General features: G+C 39.0%; 1 protein-coding gene across 1 annotated transcript in view; it reads left to right on the top strand.

Annotated features, from left to right (window-relative positions):
* The window catches only part of trip4 (thyroid hormone receptor interactor 4), a 275020-nt gene extending 254649 nt beyond the window's left edge, over window positions 1–20371 (top strand). Inside the window, exon 13 of the mRNA XM_020928190.2 lies at window positions 17874–20371. Coding sequence (XP_020783849.1) covers window positions 17874–17938 — 65 coding nt within the window. The 3' untranslated portion in view covers window positions 17939–20371. The remainder of the gene's footprint in view (window positions 1–17873) is intronic.
* Window positions 20372–22826: the final 2455 nt, after the last annotated feature.

Raw genomic sequence — 22826 nt, 5'->3', positions numbered from 1 at the left:
ATTAATTTCAAAAGAAGTTTAAAGTACTTCTTGACGACAGGAAAGACTTTTACTTATAAACTGACTTTTTGGTTTTTTTGGGATTCCCCAGGGCTTGATTCTGGGACCCCTGTTCAATCGTTACAACTCTTGTACAAATTCATTAATCTTACAAAAGAAAAGATGATTTGTACCAGATTTGACTATTGCTTCTTCTCTTAGCAAATAGTAGTAGGTGAGTAGTGTTAACGTTCCTAGAAGAAAAAGAAAAGAAGAGGTGCCAGGACCCCCAGGGGACGGTCCTTTTAACTTCTTGAAGACAGGAAAGACTTTAACTTTTTAATTGTCCTTTTTGGTCTTTTGGGGTTCCCCAGGGCTCGATTCTGGAACCCTTATTCAGTCATTACAACTCTTGTACACATTCATTAATCTTACAAAAGAAAACAGGATTTGTACCAGATTCAGCTATTGCTTCTTCTCTTAGCAAGAAATAGTAGATGAGTAGTGTTGAGGTGCCAGGACGACCACTGGGGAAAACCACAGGATAAGGCCACTAACTAGCTACTAATTTCAAACAAAGTTTAAAGTACTTCTTGAAGACAGACTTGAAAAAAGACTTTTACTTTTACTCGTTTTTGGTCTTTTGGGGTTCCCCAGGGCTTGATTCTGGGACCCCTGTTGAATTGTCACATGACTCTGTTTGGTCAGTTAAAACTCTAACAGCTCTGACCAGTGCTTACTAGTGCTAAACATTTCAAACTCCATTTTGATTTGAAGAAATTCACTCAAAACTCGATACTGATCATGTTACCACAGTGAAGACAAACAGTTCAGTTTGTTTGCAATAGAATATCATTTTTATATATAAAATAATAGTATTTTCTAAGGGTGTAACAATAACCAAAATACCATGATACTGTATCGTCAAAAGTCTCTCAATAATATCATGGGCCATCACAATTCAGAACTTGCCAGGATCATAAAATGTACTTACAGAGGCACTACTAGTGGTAATTGTGTTGTTCCTATGTACAGGACGACTCTTGGTCAGTCCTCTTTCTCTTTTAAAAGGGGCAGTCTGTGGAATGATTTACCAGCTAATTTAAAATTGGAAACCAATAACAACAAATTTAAACAGAAATTAAAATGATTGTATGTTTCCAATCAAAAATACATTTACTGAAAATGCACTGTATATATTTTATCTGTATGTAACTTATTTGTCTTGTAGTCTCTGTTTTTATGCATGTAGTTTATATTTTAATATGGACAGGTGTTGAAAACTAGCACTTGTGCTAAAACACTCAAAGCAATGCATCTGGCTTGTGTAATGCGATTGTGATGTCCTTAATAAACATAAAACACATAATATATCAAAAAACATGTTTCTTAGCTTCAATTCATTGTTATGGTGCAATAATGGCTAAAAAGACAGAGGGAATGACCCTTTGCTCCGTTTTGGTGCAAACTACATGAAGAAACAGCAGTTCTAAGCACTTAGTTCTTTGTCAAAGCATTTTAAGAAGAAAAAGTAGCATATTCTATAACATATTTTGTTAGCCTCCACAAAATATCACAATAAATTCCGTACCATGACATGTATATCGTGAAAATATCATACCATGAGATTTGGATATCATTACATTCCTAGTATTTTCTTTATCTTACTATGTGGTTTGGGATTTGTTCTGATAAATCTCAAATGCACAGTACACAATTTTTTGCAGTATCGATACCGGCTGAAAGTATCTAGTATCTAGTTTCATTTTTACTTTCATTTAATTTTTCATGTTAAAACTTCAGCCTAAACCCCTTTGGTCTGTAGAATAACTTTAGTGTGATGCATAATTTCTGCATTAAATCATTGTATTATGTTTAATGATTATGTTCATTGATTGAAGAAACATAAACTAAATAAACTAACTAACTAAATTGTAGTTTTGGTATCGATTAGTATCTGATTTTCGAGACTTTTTACAACCCATGTGCCCTTTGCTTCCACTGCACTTGCCAGCGTATAAAAGTGGTGAGTGAGCGAGCGTGTGCGTGAGTAGTTGGCACATTAGAAGCCACATCTCTGTCCGTAAGCCCTGGGGCAGCTGCGGTTACAGAAATAGCCACTATCGACTGCACGGTATGAATAATGCAAACTGAAGAGCTTTTGGTATTTTTAAAGGCAGTATACAAAACCACAACGAGAATAGATGTAAAAGCGTCCGCGAGCAGGTCTCCCAAAGAGCTTTTTTTTTTCTCAGTTCATTTTGACTCTGCAGATACACCGGCAGTGCTCTCCCTCACCTCCTGGATCGCTTTCTCCCTGCAGCTAATGCCTGGGCCACTGGGACACACTCTATTATCAGCGTGTACAGTCCAAGGCTGGGGTCAGCTCTGTTTATCAGCTCATAACACCGTGCCGCTTCCATTGGAGTCCCTGACCCCGGGGACATGTCCAGGCAGTGACCGAGATAGCGTGTGTTATTACGCTAACATCAGAGCGCATTAAAGGGCCAGAGACAAGAATACACACGGGCGTTGACAGGGTTTGGATTGGCGTGGAAGATCTCAAAACGTGCCTAGTATTTTGGTGAGTGTAGAAGTGCAAAGTGGTTATTGAAGTTCTGTTTCAATTAGCGTTCGTATATTCAAATGGCATTTAAAGGTTACCTGCTTGTTTCCATGGAGATGTCATTACTTTACCTGGAATGTTTCACAATTGGCCATTAAACACGCTTATCTTGGATTAATTCAGCAGCAGGTGCTTTTATTATAGAGGGGTATTATGTAAGCATTTTAACAAGGTAGAGTCATAGAACACCGCGTCGTGCAGGGGAGTTAAAACTGCACAACGCACGGCTCCAAGGTGTTTAATGTGCTTATGTCACAGCTGCAAACTGAAACGTCTCACCTGTGAATGTGAAAAGACTGTTCACTGTCTGGAAATGTCTCAAATATCAGTCAGTCAGTCCCTACATTCTACTTAGAGCAGTTAATGGTGCGTTCGTTTGTTGCCTAGAGACACACACGGACGCGCCCTTTTTCCTCGGACACCGCAACTCGGAATTCGGAAGAGCTCAGAGGAGACCGAGTAAGGACTCCGAGATAGACTCCAAGATGCCTGCGCCCAGTGTCACTTGTATGAAGTATTTTTATTCTGTTTGGATGCTTTGGTGGTTTAAATAACAATTTGAGTCACTCGTATTACTGCAATACTTTACTGCCTCCAGATTTTTGCCTATGGGTATGGTAGTATTACTACAATACCTTACTGCGTCCGGATTACGACCTATAGATATTGTAGTATTACTGCAATACTTTACTGCCTCTGGATTACTGCCTATGCGTATGGTAGTATTATTGCAATACTTTACTGTGTCCATATCACTGCCTATGAGTATGGTAGTATTACTGTAGTACCTTACTGCATCCGGATTACTGCCTATGGGTATGCTTTTATTACTGCAATACTTTACTGCGTCTGGATTTTTGCTTATGAGTATGGTAGTATTACTGCAATATTTACTGCGTCCACATCACTGCCTATGGGTATGGTAGTATTACTGCAATACTTTACTGCGTTTGTATCACTGCCTGTGGTTTTGGTAGTCGGTGTCACCCATGTTTTTAGCTCATTTCCTGCTCGTTAACCTGCCAAAATGATCTACTGTCACACAACACCAACACTTTCACTTCACGAATATACTGAATGATACTATTTATACTGAATGATACTATTTATACTGAATGATACTATTTATACTGAATGATACTATTTATACTGAATTCTTCCTCAAGGTTGTGTAGTTGAAGCACAGACTTATTTTGGATCACCTGGTACTCAGCCAATGCTAAAGCAACACTTCAATTTCTCAAACAAGCTTTCCGGTCAGTGTCCATGTTTTTCTCCGAGTGGGACACATGAATCATTAAACTGCTGAAGTGTGGACGCTGCTTCATATCCGAGGTCCGAGCGGGAGTCGGATGGACAAACGAACGCAGCATGAGCATTTGTTTACCAGTTGCTATGGCGTTGTCACTGTGATGGCAGCAGAGCAGTGATATAGAATGAATGTATGGCACCTATAAAGTTGTTCCCTCGTCAAAAATAGATGTTATATCATTCATGCATGTTTCAGTTATCTAACAATCTCCCAGGCCCTGTTCAAACCCTCTTTATGGTTAGCAGTACGAGCCTGTACAATGCTGAGCCCAAAAGCCTACGTTACCCAGGCTCCCACATGACAGTTTTCTATAAATATACAAAAGCAGGATACAAAACAATACAATACCACTTCACAAACAGATGCCATGTGCAGTAGTTTCATTAGTGTTTGTTTTGTGACAGTGCTCTGAAGGAGGAGTGCATTAGCACAGAGAATAAAGGGAGGGGTTGTTTTTCGGTGCATATAGCATTTTCAAAGTAAGAAAAGGTAACGTGGTCAAAATATGTTATGCGTTTGCAGTTAATACCCCATAGAAGTGTAATACCCATAGACCAGTGCACTTTATGTTGAGAAATTCTTGCCCCCTTTCTCTGTAACTGCTGCTGTGAGCCTCGTCGTTTTGGTCTTAAAATGTTCGTATTAACCCGCTCTACATGATCCTGGGGTTTATATTTCACTATTTTGTCATATATATAAATTCATATCATGGAACTCGGCTCCAAATTTGCCACTCGCCTCGTGAACTTCATTTGACTGGAGTTCAACGCGATATAATAATTATATTTGGCCCACGTCCAGTGTTGGGAAGGTTACTTTTAAAATGTATTCCCCTAAACATTACAGAGTACATACCCCAAAATGTAGTTTGTAACGTAATCCATTGAATTACTTAAAGTGAGTAACGTAATCTGAATACTTTGGATTACTTGATATTGTCATGTTTTTTTAAAACTACATGAATGGAGCAACAACATCCTGAAATTCTCGTTGGTTCTCTTCAAATTGGCTGTTGAGCCCAAGTCTCAATGAACAGGCAGTTGTTTGCTGTAGAGAAGCAAAGACGAGGATCTTAACATAAGATAAATCTGTTTAAAGACAATAAAAAGTCCAGTCTTTACTTAACCGTATAAAAAATATTATTGATATAGAAATTATTTTTATATCAGGTCAGTGCTGCTTTAAATTATGTCCACCTACTGTTAGTGTCATATTGTTTAGACCAGGTTTAGTCCTGGTGTTAGTCCTGGTTTAGACCTGGTGTTAGTCCTGGTTTAGACCTGGTGTTAGTCCTGGTTTAGACCTGGTGTTAGTCCTGGTTTAGTCCTGGTTTAGACCTGGTTTAGTCCTGGTTTAGTCCTGGTTTAGCCCAAAATGTGAAAACAGGAAAATACTGCCATGTAATCCATTTATTTCAACAAAGTAACTGTAATCCAATTAACACTCATGGAAACAGTAACTGTAACTGAATACAGTTACTCATAATTTGTACTCTGATTATGTAACACCGGTACATGTAATCTGTTACTCCCCAACACTGCCCACGAGATCATATCAAATGTGTATTAGAGCTGCCCGCTGACTATAGATAGACTATAGAGACATTATTTATTTAAAAATGTTATTATTTTTTTAGATTCTGGTTGTTCTGGATTCAGTGTTTAAGCAAAACTATTTTTAAACATTTATTTTAATATGAAAAGGTTTAACATTACATCTCAAAAGAAGAGAAAACATGCAGATGTTCTTGAAATTTTTCAATAAATATTTAGTTTGACCTGCGACTTAGTCCCAGTTTTTAATTTTGGCCTCTGTGAATTTGAGTTTGACACCCCTGCTCTATGTTGTTACCTCCTCTTTGCAACAAAAACATCCCAGTCTTACCCCAAATCGGCTTGCAACAAATATGTTTAATGCCATACTGTGGAACACTCAAGGCATAGAATTAATATCTCCATAGAAACAAGCAGTCAGTCAATCCTCCATCGGGAAAGTTGCACAGTGAATATATTTAAAGGACATTGAAAATGAAATGCATTTTCTGTTTTACTGTCCTTTGTATCATGAGCTGCTCTGTCAGTTGTGTCTAATGTGTCTTACTGTTGGTTTGCTGTGTCTGATGAGGAGAGACTGGAGTATTTGTTTAAATGTAATGTTTTTAAGTTGGCTCAGTTTGTGTTGAAAGCCTGGAACCTCTGTTAAAGGACACTTAATATTTGATGTGATGTGACCTTCTGCTTATTGTTTTATGTGTCTTATAAACCCATGCAGGCTGGGCACCAATTAAATGGTGCGTGACACTAAATAAGTACAATAAACTAAACTAAACTTCTTCTGGAAGGTCCCACACGACGGCTTACTGACGTTTCAATAAAATCAGGTGGAAAAATACTGAAGCGTTTTCTTTTCAGAGCAAACCATTATAGCTGTTGTCTTTTATCCCTCAAGTGTAAGGAGATTTATGCTGTCAGTTATTTGAAAGCTGATATACTAAACCGCCTTAGTATTGAGATGTAAGGCGCTCTCAGGGGTTGCCATGTATGCGGAGTCTTATCTGATCTCTGTATTTGCCTCTCCGATTGGCTGCTGGTGCTGTTCCAGGAGTGTATCTCAGAGCAAATACAAATACAATTGTCAGGATATTCTCTGCAGGACCGAAAACATGTTCAGACAGTACAAAAAGATTCTATTCTATTTACAAGGATCATTAGTAAGTAATCGCTGTGTGGTTTTGGTGAGTACTGCGTGTTGGATGACGTCTGTTCTAATGTTGTTTCCTCATCAAAAACAGACCTGGAGATGTGTTTTGTTTCATTCACTAATGTTTAACGCACACACCCTGCGTATTTAGGCTGAGTTCACTGCAAATTTTTCTGATCTGGCCAAGATTTCAAAACTTTATCAGGTTATTCATCTTGTTTTCAGATTTATTATCTACTTACTGTATTTTTTGTAGTATAAGGCATAATATTAATAATGTTGAATTCTCCATTTTCATACATAAAGTGCACGGCGTCCACGATCCATCTGCAGATCGTGGTGTAATTCGTCTGGCGTTGCCTCCCTGTCTTAGTGAATGTATACCGTATTTTCCGCACTATTAGTCGCTCTGGATTATAAGACACACTGTCATTAAATGGTCTATTTTCAAACTTTTTTCACAAATAAACCGCACCGGACTTTAAACGAAACACAACAGTGTGATGGGTGAGTGTTTTTTTTTGTTTGTTCGTTCACGGTGACTTTGGGCTTTGTTCAGTTGTGGCGTGAAGGGAGGGGGCTGTCTGGGACCAACGGATTGTCGGCGTGTTCGCAGTGACTCAGTTGTTCAGTTGTGTCTAGAAGTGGCACATTGCACTCGCTTTTCAGTTCGTTCCTCCGTTCCGTTCCTCGTCGGCGTGGAGTGATGAGTGTGTCTGTGGGTGTTTTTGGCTGTGCGGTCGCTGTCTGCAGTTTACAGAAGTCGTACTGGGACACCCGAGTGGATTTGTGTATAGGGCGCTCTGGATCGTGGGGCGAGCAGTCGGTTTTTTGACAGGGTTGGAGGCTTAAGAGCGCGACCTATAGTACGGAAAATACGGTAATATGAATGTGAATGTGGGTGGATCATTTAAGTTTGTTTTTTATTTCCTACAAGGACGACTCAAATACACATTGAGTAATAATGTGTTTAATGCAGCTTTGCGCACATTTGTTTACAATTTACAGAAACAAAACTTAAAACCACATGGCTCATTTGCATAAACTAAGCTCTGACAAAAACAGCTCCTTGTGCGCTGATGCAGTTCAGCTTCTGTTGGACTGAAGGACACGACTTAATGGAATATGTGTGTTCTTTCTGCAACGAAAGCAACAAGGCGACAGAGGCAGTGTGCATTGAGTCAGTGCAGAACTATATTTCGCCCTTTACTCCGCGAGGCTCTTGACTTCAGTAGCTGTAATGCTCAGACAATCCATCAAACGGTACGGCTTCATAGTTTCACAGAGTTGGACTGTAACATTGACAGATTTTTGTCTTGTCGTGTTTCACATAAAATCAGTTTGAGGTCAGTAAGCGCAACCAGAATTAATACATAAGGTGCACCAGATTATACAGGGTAGCAGTGGGGTCTTAAAAGTCTTAAAAAGGTCTTAAATTTCCTGTTCCTAAATTAAGGCCTTAAAAAGTCTTAAATTATGCTGTCCAAGTCTTTTTTTTTCACAAAGGTCTTAAATTTCATTTACCTATTTTTTTGTTTACTCAACCGGGCTGCAGTGTGATGTGAAACAGAGGGAGGGGAAGGAAACAATGTGAAATTATGTAACGTGAAAAAATGTCTAATTTGGAGTATGCACAAAAAATACTTTGGTTTCTGGCGCTGGCAGCAATGAGTAAACAATCAGTACAGTGGAGGAAGACGTTGGATGGATCATGGGGAACTGTTGGTTTAATCCACAGTGCCTATTCTAGATATGGTAGTTGGTTGGTCATTATTATTAGAACTGGCTCTGGGGATTTTGCCCACATAATGGGTGCGATATTAGTCTTAATTTTCATTTCAGTGGTCTTAAAAAGGTCTTGCAAAAGTCTTGAATTTGGGGTAGTCAAACCTGGGGATACCCTGTTGTAAGACACACTGTCAATTTTTGAGAAAATTAATATATTTTAAGTGCGCCTTATAGTCCGAAAAATATGGTACTAGTTCTGAGACTGTTCACGTCTAGTCTAGAGGTAGTTTATTTTAAGAAAATTTGTAAAGTTAAATAATCTGTCCATGCAGCATGATCATTTCACTACTTTTAAGTTATTTTCTGGTACATTTAAGTGTTTATATCATACGTTTTTTTGCAGTGTTCTTCTCTCAAACTGAAAACACTGTTCCACCTTGTGATGTCATGTGGTAATACAGGAAGTGCTCTACTTTTTAAACTTCACAGACCTTCACTAGAGTCATTTGGATGAGTTCAGACCTGGAATTTCCAATCTCTACTGAACTAAACGTAAAATATTGCTGTTAACTTGAAAACTACCACTGCTGCACAAAAACACTGGAGTGGTTTTCCTCTAGAGATATTTTTTGGCAATTTTTCAGACATTTCTCATTGTAGGAGGTATTCCACTTCAGAACTCACTGCTACTTTTTTTATGTTTGTACTTTTCATCTCAAACCACTTAACTGAAAACTATAATAAGTATTCACCACAGATACTAACACAAAACCAAGTCAGAATGAGAAAAACATGAAAGTCTGTCAATCCAAGGGCTGGAATTACTCAAATGATTCTAGTGAAGGTGTATGGAATTTAAAAACCTCCACTGTGTTTTTAAACTTATTATTACCACACGACATCACAAGCTGGAACAGTCTGAGAGAAGAACTCAGCCTAAATATGCAGAGTTTGTGGGTTAAAGGGCCCATCTCATGCCAAATCAACTTTTCAGAGCTTTCTACCTTCTAAGAGTGATGTGTGGGCCTTGTATATGTCGCCGAAGTGGTTTTTAGATTGATTCAGCTTTTTTTTTTTTACAAATTGAGGGTATTTCTGTCACCCTCCCACGTGACAACGAACTAAAGCTGCTACAACGATGACGCAGCAGCTACACCTATGACGCGTTGACGTAGCAGAAAACATACATCTCCACTTAAAAGCCACGGGCCACTCATTTGAGGACAGCGAGGTACAGATTTTAGCCAGAGAGAAAAATTGGTTTAAGAGGGGAGTGAAAGAAGCCATTTTTGTCCTTCTCTAAACAGAAATGGAGGCCTCAGACACCATCTATCTCCTATTTACAACTCCATCTTCAAACCTAAATCAAAACAAACAAGAGAACAACAGGTGTAGTCAGGTCAGGTCCAGAGGTGTGGAAGCTCCATTTTGGCCATGAATTGTTCTGCTAATTAGACCCCACACCCTGTACAGGTCAATAGGCCCAACTAACAAACAGAAACTGTAAACAAGTGTGTGTGTTAGTTTCAGTTAGTTAACTCCTCCCTGCAGATATAAGGAAGTGTCCACCAGCATCTGACCAGAACTGAAGAAGCAGCTTGGATGAGCTGCGAAACGTCTTCAACCAAACTAACTTTTGTCCAGTCGACAAACTGAATTTTTCTCCTCATAGCAGAAAACGCTTCACACCCGCCCCCACTCCACCACCTCCACCCCCCATCAGCTGACAGTTCCCTCATAAACACCTAAACAAAAGCGACAGCATAAGCTCATTATTCAACACTGCAGTGAACACAATATAATAAGTTGATCTACTAGTGTTTATTAATACTTTACCAATCAGTAATGGTCGACGCGGTGCTTGAGCTTCGTGCTCCTCAAAGTCCTCATCCAATTCCGGGTCCAACACATGTGGCTGAACGCGCTGTATCTCCATGATGAATAAAAGTTTATTCCTACCACTATCAGGGTGCATGCCTGTCTACCCCTCCCTCCCTGAGATGGGCGGAGGAAGGGCGGCTCACTCAGAGTCTACGTCATGTTTGGAGGGCGGAGCCTGTGCTTTCTCAGGACGGGCGGGGGGATGAACAATAGTCGGCCTTTCATAGTTCCTGGTCTGTGTAATGGATGTTCCAAAACCCAAATTGTGCTTTATGTGTTTGTTTACGTGCAGAAGATACAATGTGAAAAGAGTTATTTTGCATGAGATGGGCTCTTGAAGTATGTGTGACCTTCCAGAAGAAAATATGCTCTGTGTAATTTTTCTGAGGTCTGTTTGTGATGAGGAAACATAGATCAGAAAAATCTATGGGCCCTTTTTTATGGATTTGTAAAAAGAGTTTCCATCATGGCGGAGTGATTTAAAGGGAGTAAACACACCATACAAAGTAGGAAAAAAACAAAGTAGGAAAAAAACTGAGGCACTCAAAAAGTACAAAATAATGAAAAGCCTTTAATACCACATGGCAGATAAAGTTAAATACGCCAACGTGTTTCGGCCCTTCGGTCTTCATCAGGGCAAACTCGAGATGGTTATCACAGTGCAGATTTAAAGTAACAGGTGTAGGTCACATGTTCACAGTGGGCTGGCCCACAGTCCCCTAGATGCATGATGGGACATGTAGGCTTAACAAATTTTAAGTTCAAATATAATAATACAAGACATGGTACAAATCCCAACAACCAAAACATAGAAAGATACATGATATGAAAATAGTATAAAATAGTATTAAAAAAAACCTCATATAAAAAGATACATAGTGTAATATGTAATATGCTCTGTGTAATTTTTCTGAGGTCTGTTTGTGATGAGGAAACATAGATCAGAAGAATCTATGGGCCCTTTTTTATGGATTTGTCAAAAGAGTTTCCATCATAGCGGAGTGATTTAAAGGGAGTAAACACACAATAGTTCATATAAAGATGGGAGCCACTAGAAGCCTTCGTTCTCATTGTCATAAACAGAAAACGTTTTGCAGTGGGCGCGGGGACAAAAGCGCAGCTCGTGTTTCACTCCTCGGTGTGTTGACGACCGTCTCTCTTCACACATGATGGCGCGAGGTGTGACAGCCATATGTTATCATCTGCTCGCTGTGTACTGTGCATTGTGCGAAGTCAAAGGAAGAGGCTGTCACGTGCCTTTTCAGTTGTGGTTCATTCGCATGGATATATCGTCTATTTTAGCTCAGGTACGTCCGTGTGCTTATCTGAGCAGCTAATCCATTCTACATTCTGTTTAAATCCAGAATGGACTGGATCCGGACCACAGAGCGTGACGTAAAATTCTTCCAAATTTTTACCCACGCGCATTCTCATGTAAACCCTAAGTGGCATAAATCAAAACAAAAACTACCACTGTTATTATGCCACTTTTACACAATCGAGTTTTCATTGTGGTTTTAACGATGTATTTTTTATGCCCCTGAGTCATCGGAGAATGCATAAACTCATGTCTCGCCGCTCATTTAGGCAGGGCCTGGTCTTATTAACCTGAAAAAGATGCCCGAAGGCGTCGCCAGTATGACCGTCGAGTTCAAGGACTTACCTAGAAGGACTTTGGTATTACTTAGTATTTCTGGGTTTGTGAGCAGCGACTAAAACCTTTAAACATATCGGTGATTCTCTAGTAGAAATTACTCATTAAATACTTCAACTACATGACTACAATAAGTACATTTTGTCCATTGCTGTTAAATAAGTTGCAGTTTTCCCAGAATTATGTTATTTCACTGTAAAAAGATTTTACTACCCGCAGAAGTGATTTTTTTTTCAGTGTAGGTGTTTTTTAGCCAGTCTGGTGCCACCTAGTGCCTCCGCTCAATTTCATTTCTTTCCAGCGACTAGGTCAGAAATCAAAATACACTAGACCGTTCAAAAAAATAGCTTTTTCCAATTTTTCATTAAATTACATTGACCAAAAATGTATGTTCTTTATTGTTTTGTGATCACAAGAACCAGAACTTTTTCAGTACATTTTGCTGTTTTCTGAACATACATATCTGGAGCTTTGCAAAACTTGACGGGGCAGGAGTGCTACTTGGATGAACAGAGATTGTGCAAAATTGTCCTTTTGGTGCTCTTCAGTGTGACGCCGCCTAGTGCCTTTGCTCAATTTCATTTCTCTCCAGTGACTAGGTCAGGAATCGGAATACACTAGACGGTTTGCAAAAACCCCTGGAAGTGCGAATTCGGGCACCAGCCAATCAGCGAAGAGCCAGACATTCTGTGTTGTCAACGATTCCCGAGATCGAGGATTTAAAGCCGGAACAAAGAGAATGTTTGGTAAATTTTATCAAGGGGAAAGACGTTATTGTCCTTCTTCCTACGGGATTTGGGAAAAGCTTAATATACCAGTTAGCCCCGTTAACGGCGCATTACATACGTCATGACCAAATAGCAAACTACGGCCCGGGGGCCATATGTGGCCCTTTAATCTTTTCGGGGCCTGCCGAATTTGAGTATTAATAATAGTAATAATTATGATAATAATGTTGTAAAAGTAATTTCAGTAAATAGTAAATTCTGTGGGACTTGAAAGACATATTTCGTTGTAATGCTTTGTAATGATTTTCAATTATGGAATATTTCAACAACATGGGATATCTTTTCTACATATCTTAAGTTTGTTTTTTTGGTTGGATTACCAAAAAAATCCATCCATCCATCTGCTCTTGGTCCGGCCCTTCGGTCACATTTTAGAACCCTTTGTGGCCCACGAGTCAAAAAGTTTGCCCACCCCTGGGTTAAATGATAAAAAGTACCCACCTACCGTCAAGCAAACAAATCCTAATGCTGTGAGGTCAGACGGTTTCTACGAAGTGAAACCGGCTGCTGAATCAGGCTAGGTGTTTTTAGGGTTAATGTATTGGACAGTAAAGTGCCTTCTTTGATTTAAATTGAGCCACGACAGAGCGGAATCCATCTGCTAGATTTAATTAAGCAACCGAGTACGAGTCCTGCTGCTTTGTTCTGAGCGACTTGTATTTTTGTGTGCACAGATTTTAGACCCCACAGTGCTGTAAATCCCCACCCACACACTCCTCCATGTGCAGTATGGAGTAACGCACGAGCAGCTGCTGTGGTGGACTCTGCCCCGGCCCCTCACATGACACAGGAGCAGGCTTAAGTTTACACTGTGGACGGCTCATAGCTTCTGGTCATGTAGTTTAGTGTTGTCACGATACTTTACTAACATTACAGACATACATTTCACACTCAATCTACATAATAAGGAATAGACTCAAAACTTGAATACTGATTGTGATACACTTTTTATTTAGACAATAGTATGTACTAATATCTGTGTAATCCCAGTGGTCCATGTGTGTATACTAGTCTATGTGCTCTGATACTTGTTCTGATGCAGCTCAAGATCATTCTAAAGCTTCAGGAAAGGCTCAGAATCATTAGTGTATCATTCGTTCATTTGTTTTTCAAAATAAAACCAAAAGTAAGAAAATGAAAAAAAAAAAAACAACTATTTTCTTCATTATTTGTCTCCAAAACCAAAATGAAAAAAACTGATAATGATTTGTTTTTTCAGTTTTCAATTTTGTGTTTAAGTGAATAATGGAAAAAAAAATCGTTTCCTGTTTCAGTGATTTAAACTACGATGCAGGACTTTTGCATACGGACTGAACCAGGACTAAAACAGGACTAAAACAGGACTGAACCAGGACTAAAACAGGACTAAAACAGGACTGAACCAGGACTAAAACAGGACTGAACCAGGACTAAAACAGGACTAAAACAGGACTAAAACAGGACTAAACCAGGGCTAAACCAAAACTGAACCAGGACTGAGTGTCGGAGGTGTGCTATCGGGTGATCAGGGCTGAGACCGGGACCAAACCGGTACTAATACCAGGACCAAACCAGGATTGAGACCGTGACCAGACCAGAGCTGTGACCAGGACTGAGACCGGGACCAGGACTGAGACAGGGACCAGACCGGGACAAGATCAAGACTGAGACCGGTTTAGTCATGGTTTAGTCCTGGTTCACTCCTGGTTTAGACTTGGTTCAGTCCTGGTTTAGTCCTGGTTTAGTCCTGGTTCAGTCCTGGTTCAGTCCTGGTTTAGTCCTGGTTTAGTCCTGGTTCAGTCCTGGTTCAGCTCTCCTTTAATCCGGGTTCAGTCCGGCATCGCATTTTAAGTCACAGAAACGGGAAACAGCCGTTTATCCGTTTTTTTCTATTATTCATTTAAATACAAAATCAAAAACTGAAAAAGCGAATCGTTATCCATTTTTTTCATATTGGTTTTGGAGACAAATAATGAAGAAAATAGTTGCTTTTTTCATTTTTTTCATTTTTGGTTTTATTTTGAAAAACGAATGAACAAATGACACAAGTATTGTTCAGTTCTAGTCTGTAGATGTGACTGTTTCAGTATCGATACCTGCTCAAATGGTGACACTTTAAAAAACACTAATTTGAAAAAACATTTGAGCAGAGAATCTTTATTTGTCCCACAATGGGGAAATTCTAGTGTTGCAACAGTATAATTATAGGGCAGTAAAGACGTGCTCTGAGCATTGAATCGTCCTAAACTGCCTCTTCATAAGTAAAAAGGCAGATTACTCCCAAACTGAATCTAACTCACTCCAGGCCTTCTCCTGTGTGCTGTGCTCCATAAAATCCTTATAATCCTAATAAAATAATTAGTCGACTAATAAAAGATTTTATTATTATAAACAGGATTATAAACTGTTTATACAGACAACAGCCTAAAGAGCGCCTGGAGTGAGGGAGCTGCAGATTTGGGAAGGAACTGTGAATGTATTCTGCCTTTTTTCATCCAAATATGAAATAAAAGAAATACTGTTCTTGTCTTCTCACTGAACTTTGGGTTAAATATGGTCGGATCGTAGAGAAAATTCTGAGACCTTGTGCCAGTGCCCATTTTTAGTCATTTAATAAGTGTTGTCTCCGTACTAACATTTGAAACTATAGTTTGAGACTAAGGAATAAACTCAAAACTCAATACTCAGTTGATTACAATATCATCGGTCTGCAGAATATAAATGGGCATTTCTTCTCTAAATGGGAACGCCTCCCGTTTTCTTCTTCTCCTTCCACGAGGAACTGTAGCCATCCAGACTAACGTATATACAGTGTTGGGGAGTAACAGATTACATGTACCGGCCTTACGTAATCAGAGTACAAATTATGAGTAACTGTAAACCAGGACTAAAACCAGGACTAAACCAGGACTAAACTAGGTCTAAACCAGGACTAAACCAGGACTAAACTAGGTCTAAACCAGGACTAAACCAGGACTAAACTAGGTCTAAACCAGGACTAAACCAGGACTAAACTAGGTCTAAACCAGGACTAAACCAGGACTAAACCAGGACTAAACTAGGTCTAAACCAGGACTAAACCAGGACTAAACCAGGACTAAACTAGGTCTAAACCAGGACTAAACCAGGACTAAACCAGGACTAAACTAGGACTAAAACAAGGACTAAACCAGGTCTAAACCAGGTCTAAACCAGGTCTAAACCAGGACTAAACCAGGACTAAACCAGGACTAAACCAGGACTAAACTAGGACTAAAACCAGGACTAAACCAGGACTAAACCAGGACTAAACTAGGACTAAAACAAGGACTAAACCAGGTCTAAACTAGGACTAAAACAAGGACTAAACCAGGTCTAAACCAGGACTAAACTAGGACAGGTCTAAACCAGTAAAGGACTAAACTAAACCAGGACTAAACCAGGACTAAAACAAGGACTAAACCAGGTCTAAACAATATGACATACTTTAAAGCAGCAGTGATCTCTTATAAAAATCATTTCTCTATCAATAATATTTTTAATTTGGTTAAGTAAAGACTGGACTTTTTATTGTCTTTTAACAGATAAAACATCTTATGTTAAGATCCTCGTCTTTGCTTCTCTACAACAAACAAAAGTCTGTTCATGGAGACTTGGGCTCAACAAACAATTTGAAGAAAACCAACGAGAATTTTCAGGATGTTGTTGTTACATTCATGTAGTTTTATATTATTTTATATACAATATCAAGTAATCCAAAGTATTCAGATTACATTACTCACTTTAAGTAATTTAATGGATTACGTTACAAACTACATTTTGGGGTATGTAATCTGTAATCTGAAGGAGAATACATGTTAAAAGTCACCTTCCCCACACTCTGTATATGTCAAAGTAAGAGTTGTACATTGACATTAGCACTGAACCCACAGACGTATATAGGCGTATATGTCTATATGTCTGTGACTGAACTGAATAGTAAAAGCAGGAATTTCAATGGTCAAAGCAAAAAGGAAACACATGTGTTTCACGAGAGGTTATGTCCGTCAGTACAGCTGTGCGGTCTATCAGTAGCTAAGGTCAAGGCTCATGTCATGCTGTCGTTAACTTGGTTGCTTTCATTGTCAGTGGACATACCACAGAGGCTCTGATCACATTCTAACATGATTCTGTTTATTTACATTTAACATGATGCTGGAATTACTCAAACTGTACAAGTAAATGATACTTACAGATATAACTTCTTGTAAAACACACATGTTGCCTTTTTGCTTCTACCTTAGACAGTATAGACTTATGCCTAGAAGAAGAAAAAAGCAGAAGAGTGCAAAACTCTTTCAGATTTTATTTTTTTTTTTTTTGTAATTCTTTATTTTTTCTTTTTTTTAAGTTGTATGAACAGGGCAAATACAATACAACCTGCAGGTGTGGATTAATTAAGAGAAAAATAATAATAATAATGAATAATAATTATTACAGCCAATTACAAGAAAAACTAAGTAATGGGTCAATCAAAGTCTGGTCTCACAGTATTTATATATCCAATCCACCGTTTCCATTTGCTTTTAAATTTGTCTTGTTGCAGTCTTATGCTAAAAGTAATTCTCTCCATCTTAAAAATATCATAAACAATCTCAAACCATTCATCCAGTGTTGGTACTTGTGGATTAAGCCATTTCCTGGTTATAGCTTTTCCTAGCAGCCGCACTCACAATCTGGAACAGGTATTTAGCTTTATACGTCACAGTTTCACCCATCAGGAAACCCAAGTACAATGTTTCAAGTCGAAATGATATGTCAGTACAGAACACAGTTTCTAATGATTTGTGAATTTCTCCCCAAAATGGAACAATATGAGGACACGTTTGATGATTTGGTGTAGTGTCTTTCCTGGTGTTTTAAAGAACCTAACCAAATTCTTCCAACAAAACTCTCTCCATATTATGAGTTAGAAGTTTTTCTTTCTGATTTTCAACATTAAATAGTAGACCATGTGGACTTATATGTGTGTAGTCCCTCAGTGGTCCCTCAGTATGCTCTCCATACTAGTCTGTGTGCTCTTATACTTGTTCTGATACTCAACATCATTCTAAAGACATTCAGGAAAGGTTCACTTCTGTTCTGTGAATGTGACTTTTTAATATCGATACCTGCTCAAATGAGTATCTAGTTTCAATACTAGTTATAGTATGAATGAGTATTTGATTTTCCGTCCTTCTGACATCCTCTCTCTCTCTCTCTCCACAGGGAAGATGGAGAGCCACTACCACCAAGGGGCCAAGAAAGGACTGAGACCATCTGTGGCGTTCTGACATGGACGAGATGAACCTCACAGCGCAGACCCATCGCTCTCCAGATTATAACCCACGCACCGTACCAGGACCTGAGTGATCATGACATCATTTAAAGGTCCTACAGTACCTGAAACATGTTCTAATGTTAATTTAAGTTACCTCATCAAAAACAGACCTGGAGTTTTTTTTGTTTCATTCATACATGTTTGAATAAGCCTTTATTATCAGTCTGTCTGCATCTCCAAACCTCAAACTGCTCTGTAACATCTCCTTTTACCTTTACTTCAGCAGAAACTGGCAATTCCCGATCTCAGATAGATTGACTGATATGGGTATTTCCGTGGCCAATGCCGATACCGATTGTTTAAAATCCAGATGAAGTGATATCTGATACCTAGGACAGATTTGGATTATTTTCCTTGAATTAAATTTACTACAAACTCCCCCACAGCCCTGGTTTACCACAAACCCATAAGAGAACTGTGGAGTCACGTTTAGTACTGTGCTCTCTTCTTATTATAAGGCTTTGTGTGTGTTTTTAGGCAGCAGATCCACAAAAACAAAATATCATATGATAGTTGACTCACTATCGCTAGTCTTAAATGATCTAAATGATTCTAGTGAAGTTGTATGGAGTTTAAAAATACAGAGGAGTACTTTCTGTATTACCACATGACATCACAAGGTGGAACAGAATTAGGACTACGTTTACACTGAAACGAATCCGCGTATCACCGTATCGGAAACAATCTGTGTCCAGACATGTCGTTTCTGTGTCAGCAAACCTTCCCTATCCACACAGCTTTGAGCACATTTGTTTACGTTTTACATAAACTAAGGCTGCGTTCAAACTGCAGCCTGAAGTGACCCAAATCAGATTTTTGGCTTCTATATGACCTGTATCTGATCTTTTAATGACAGTCTGAACGACACAGATCCGATTTTTTCAAATGCGACCCAGGACACTTATATGTGCACGATATGTGCTCCTGAAACAGATCCATATCTGATCTTTTGACATGCGACTTCAGTGTGAACGGCCAAAGCGCATTCGTCCGACCTACACGTTATCAACAAGACACAAACATCACGATTCTGCGCTAAAGTAGGCGAAAATTGTTAATGAACTCCGTGTCACTGAAGTGAAGCACATCACCACTCACCACTCTTGGCTCCGTCTCCACATCCACACGTTCCTTTCAACAGGACTGAACCACAAAACACCACGACCAAAAACCTCGTCCTTCTCCTTCTCAATCTCCTCCTTAAAACAAGTAAGTTGTTCATGTTCTGGCTCCGGTACGAGAGGAACTTTAAAATCTCCAGGTGCTCAATGCTGCGTCCATGTTTGAACAACTTCCGTAAACACAGATCACGCTCGCTGCGGTTGACGTCGTCGTGTCTCCAGTGTCACATGCGGGACACTTTTGGGCCGTTTAACGTTCACACTGGAGTCACATACAAGTCACATTTAATTGGAAACGTGAACGACCTCGCAAAAACATCAGATTTCACAAAAAAATCGGAATTGAGCGTTAAGCCCTGCAGTCTGAACGTAGCCTACGTGCTCAGAAAAAACAGCTCGTTATTGTGCGCTGATGCAGTTCGGCTTTTGTCGGACTAAAGGACACGACTCAGTGGAATATGAGTGTTCTCTCTGTGACAGTTCTGTTTGTTCTGTGCTTCTATCGCGTTGGAGATGGTTCATGTGAAACTTTTCAGAGATTATACGTCTGCAGGTCGTACACACAGACCGTTTATATGAATGAACATATACTCTAGCCTCTTAGCGTTTTGGTGGTGAATTACTTTGCGGCGCATAGAACTACATCAGCGTATCAGTGTTTTCAGGTGTCCACACAGTGCCGGATCAGCCGTTTTCAGTCAGATTAGTGTGAACGAACACTGCACCCACAATGAAAACAACTCTAATACGAACTAGTGTGGACGGGGCCTAAATCTGCAGGGTTTGTGTGTTAAACATGTGAATGAAACAAAACACAACTCCAGGTCTGTTTGTGATGAGGAAACGACATTATAACAGAGATAATTAATAAAGTTATTGAGCGACAAGAAAGCTGTAACCCTGAAGTCCTTTTGCAGGGGTGATTGGGGGAACAGTAGATGATTGCTTTTACTGTCAAATTATCGTCAATTGTGGCGAATGATTAAAAGCTAAGTACTGGGAAAGATTAAAAACAGTGCTCCCTGCCAAACACTGATCCAAAGTGACCACAGCTGTTGACAGAGTGATCTTCAGGCCACGTGTGCCCAGTTTCCTCTTGGCGTATATGGTAAATTATAAGTTCATAGTTTGTAGTTCATAAATCTGCTTTGTGGAGAGGCTTCTGTTCTCTTCACTTGTGTTGGAAGATAAAAGTTTTGGTGATTTTTATTAAATCAAATTGTTGTTCTTTTTCCAATTTTTCATTAAATTTCATTGATCAAAAATGTATGTTCTTTATTGTTTTGTGATCACGAGAACCAGAACTTTTTCAATACATTTTGCTTAAAGGACTAATATTACACTGTTTAAACTTTACGGGGCAGGAGTGCTACTTGGATGTACAGAGGTTGTGCAAAATTGTCCTTTTGGTGCTCTTCAGTGTTAGCAAGGCTGACACCACCTAGTTCCTCTGCTCAATTTCATTTCTCTCCAGCGACTAGGTCAGGAATCACATTACAATACACGATTCGCAAAAACCCTGCAAGTTCGAGTTCGGGCACCAGCCAATCAGTAAAGAGTCATACATTCTGTGTTGACAATGATTCCCAAGATCGAGGATTTGAAGCCGGAACAAAGAGAATGTTTGGTGAATTTTATGAAGGGGAAAGACGTTATTGTCCTTCTTCCTACAGGATTTGGAATAAGTTTAATATAGCAGTTAGCCCCGTTAGCGGCGCATTACACATGTCATGACCAAATAGCAGTGATTGGTTAAATAAAAAAAGTACCCACCTACTGTTGAGCGAACGAATTCTAATAGGAGTTCAGACGGTTTCCACAAAGTGAAATATCGCGTGGAAGATAAAGTTAAAATCATAACCGTGTGTTTCAGCTTTTCAGCCTTCATCATTTGTCCTGATGTTTTGTTTCATTCATATTAAACACACAAGCCCTGCAGATTTAGACTGAGTACTTCTCTCAAACCCTTTACTATTTATTTGTTTATATCTCCAAAACTTAGAATGCTCTGTTCCACCTTGTGATGTCATGAAGCGGTAGTTTTCAAGTGAAAAGTGTGGCCTTTAGATCAGTAGAGATTGGCAATTCCAGGGCTTAAATTATCCAAATGATTCTAGTGAAGGTGTGTGGAGTTTAAAAACACAGTGAAGCACTTCCTGACATCACGAGATGGAACAGAGTGTTTTCCATTTGAGAGAAAAGAACTCAGTTTAAATATACAGCATGTGTTTTAAACATGTGTGAATGAAACAAAACACAACTCCAGGTCTCTTTGTGATGAGGGAACAACATTATAACAGAGACAGAAAATAGTGTAATATGGACCCTTTATTAAAATAAAATGTTTGCCACTGTCAGTGTTGACTGACATTTTAAGACAGTTTTAACCAGTGTTGGAACGTAACAAAGTAAAAGTAGCTAAGTCAGATGAAGAAAAAAAAAGGTAGAGCGCTTCACTGGGTCTTAAAAAAGTAAAACGTAGCAGTACAGGTGCTCTACGAGGGTTTAAACAGTGGTCTTAGAACAGAAAATGACCCTTACTGGAAAATGTAAGAATGGGTAAAGTACAAACCTGAGACACTCCCAATGAATATATTAAAAGTCCTTTATTGCATGAAGTGACGCCAATGTGTTTCGACCAGCAAGATTGTCTTCTTCAGGGCAAAGTGACCACTTTGGTTTGTACCTTACCCAGTTTTCAGTCATTTTCTGTTCTAAAAGTAGTAAAGTATTGTATTTAAGTCAAAAGTTTAGGTATCTATAGTTTACTTCGTGCACTTAATGGATATGTTTACTTTTACTCCACTGCATTTGAAGTCAGGTATCTGTACTTTCTACTCCACTACATTTTTGATCTGGACTGAAAAATAACATGTACTTTTTATAATTTTTTATCATGGTCATAGTTTGAGCAAACAAAACTATACAAATAAAACAGCAAGAAAAACATATATATAATTTAGTTGTTTCTGGTGAACAAAATTTAATGCAAAAATCAATACTTTTGAAGCTTTACTTAAAGGTGCACTATGTAACTTTTTAATTGGGGGTCCATCAACTGTTTGTTTCTATGGATACATCATTGCTCTGCCTGGAATGTTCCATAGTGTGACATTAAACTGCTCTGCCTTACATTTATTTAACTACAGGTGGTTTTACAGCTCAAAAATACCTAGAAAAACTGACATTCTGACTGTGAGCAGGGGTCGCCTCTCCACAGATCTGACCTGTAATTTGGCCTTGTTTAGTCTCCATGAAGATAGAAAGTTTAAAGCCATACTGTTAAACATTCCAGACAAAGCAATAACATCTCCATGGAGACCAGAAAAGTTACATGATGCACCTTTAAAAAAACACCATGAATTTAGTAGCTTTTTTTTTCTTTCTTTCTTTTTTTTTTGTTATTTAATGTTTACTTTCACTTTCAAAACAGCATTGAAAGTAGCTACTATCTTGATACATATTCTTCTTTATAACCTATATGATAATGTAACATTAGTTTCCAAAAAAGCCAGTTTAAGCAGTAATTTAGCTCCGAGTTTCGTTTCCATGTCAGCCATTTTGTGACATGCGCAGTACTTGGCTCTGGGGTCGACTTGGGCTTGGTTCCATATCTAGAAATGTTGGTCCTAGGGATGTTAATAATCTGGCAAAGTTTCATGCTTGTACCATAAAGTGAACAATAGAGGCTTTGCACCGTCACGTGACCCCTATAGCAAT

This window comes from Boleophthalmus pectinirostris, unplaced genomic scaffold, assembly GCF_026225935.1.
Source record: "Boleophthalmus pectinirostris isolate CB_2022bp ecotype Guang Dong unplaced genomic scaffold, ASM2622593v1 HiC_scaffold_19, whole genome shotgun sequence".
Lineage (NCBI taxonomy): Eukaryota > Metazoa > Chordata > Actinopteri > Gobiiformes > Gobiidae > Boleophthalmus > Boleophthalmus pectinirostris.
Note: the sequence above shows the minus strand (reverse complement) of the source record. Positions and strands in the feature narration are given on the sequence as shown.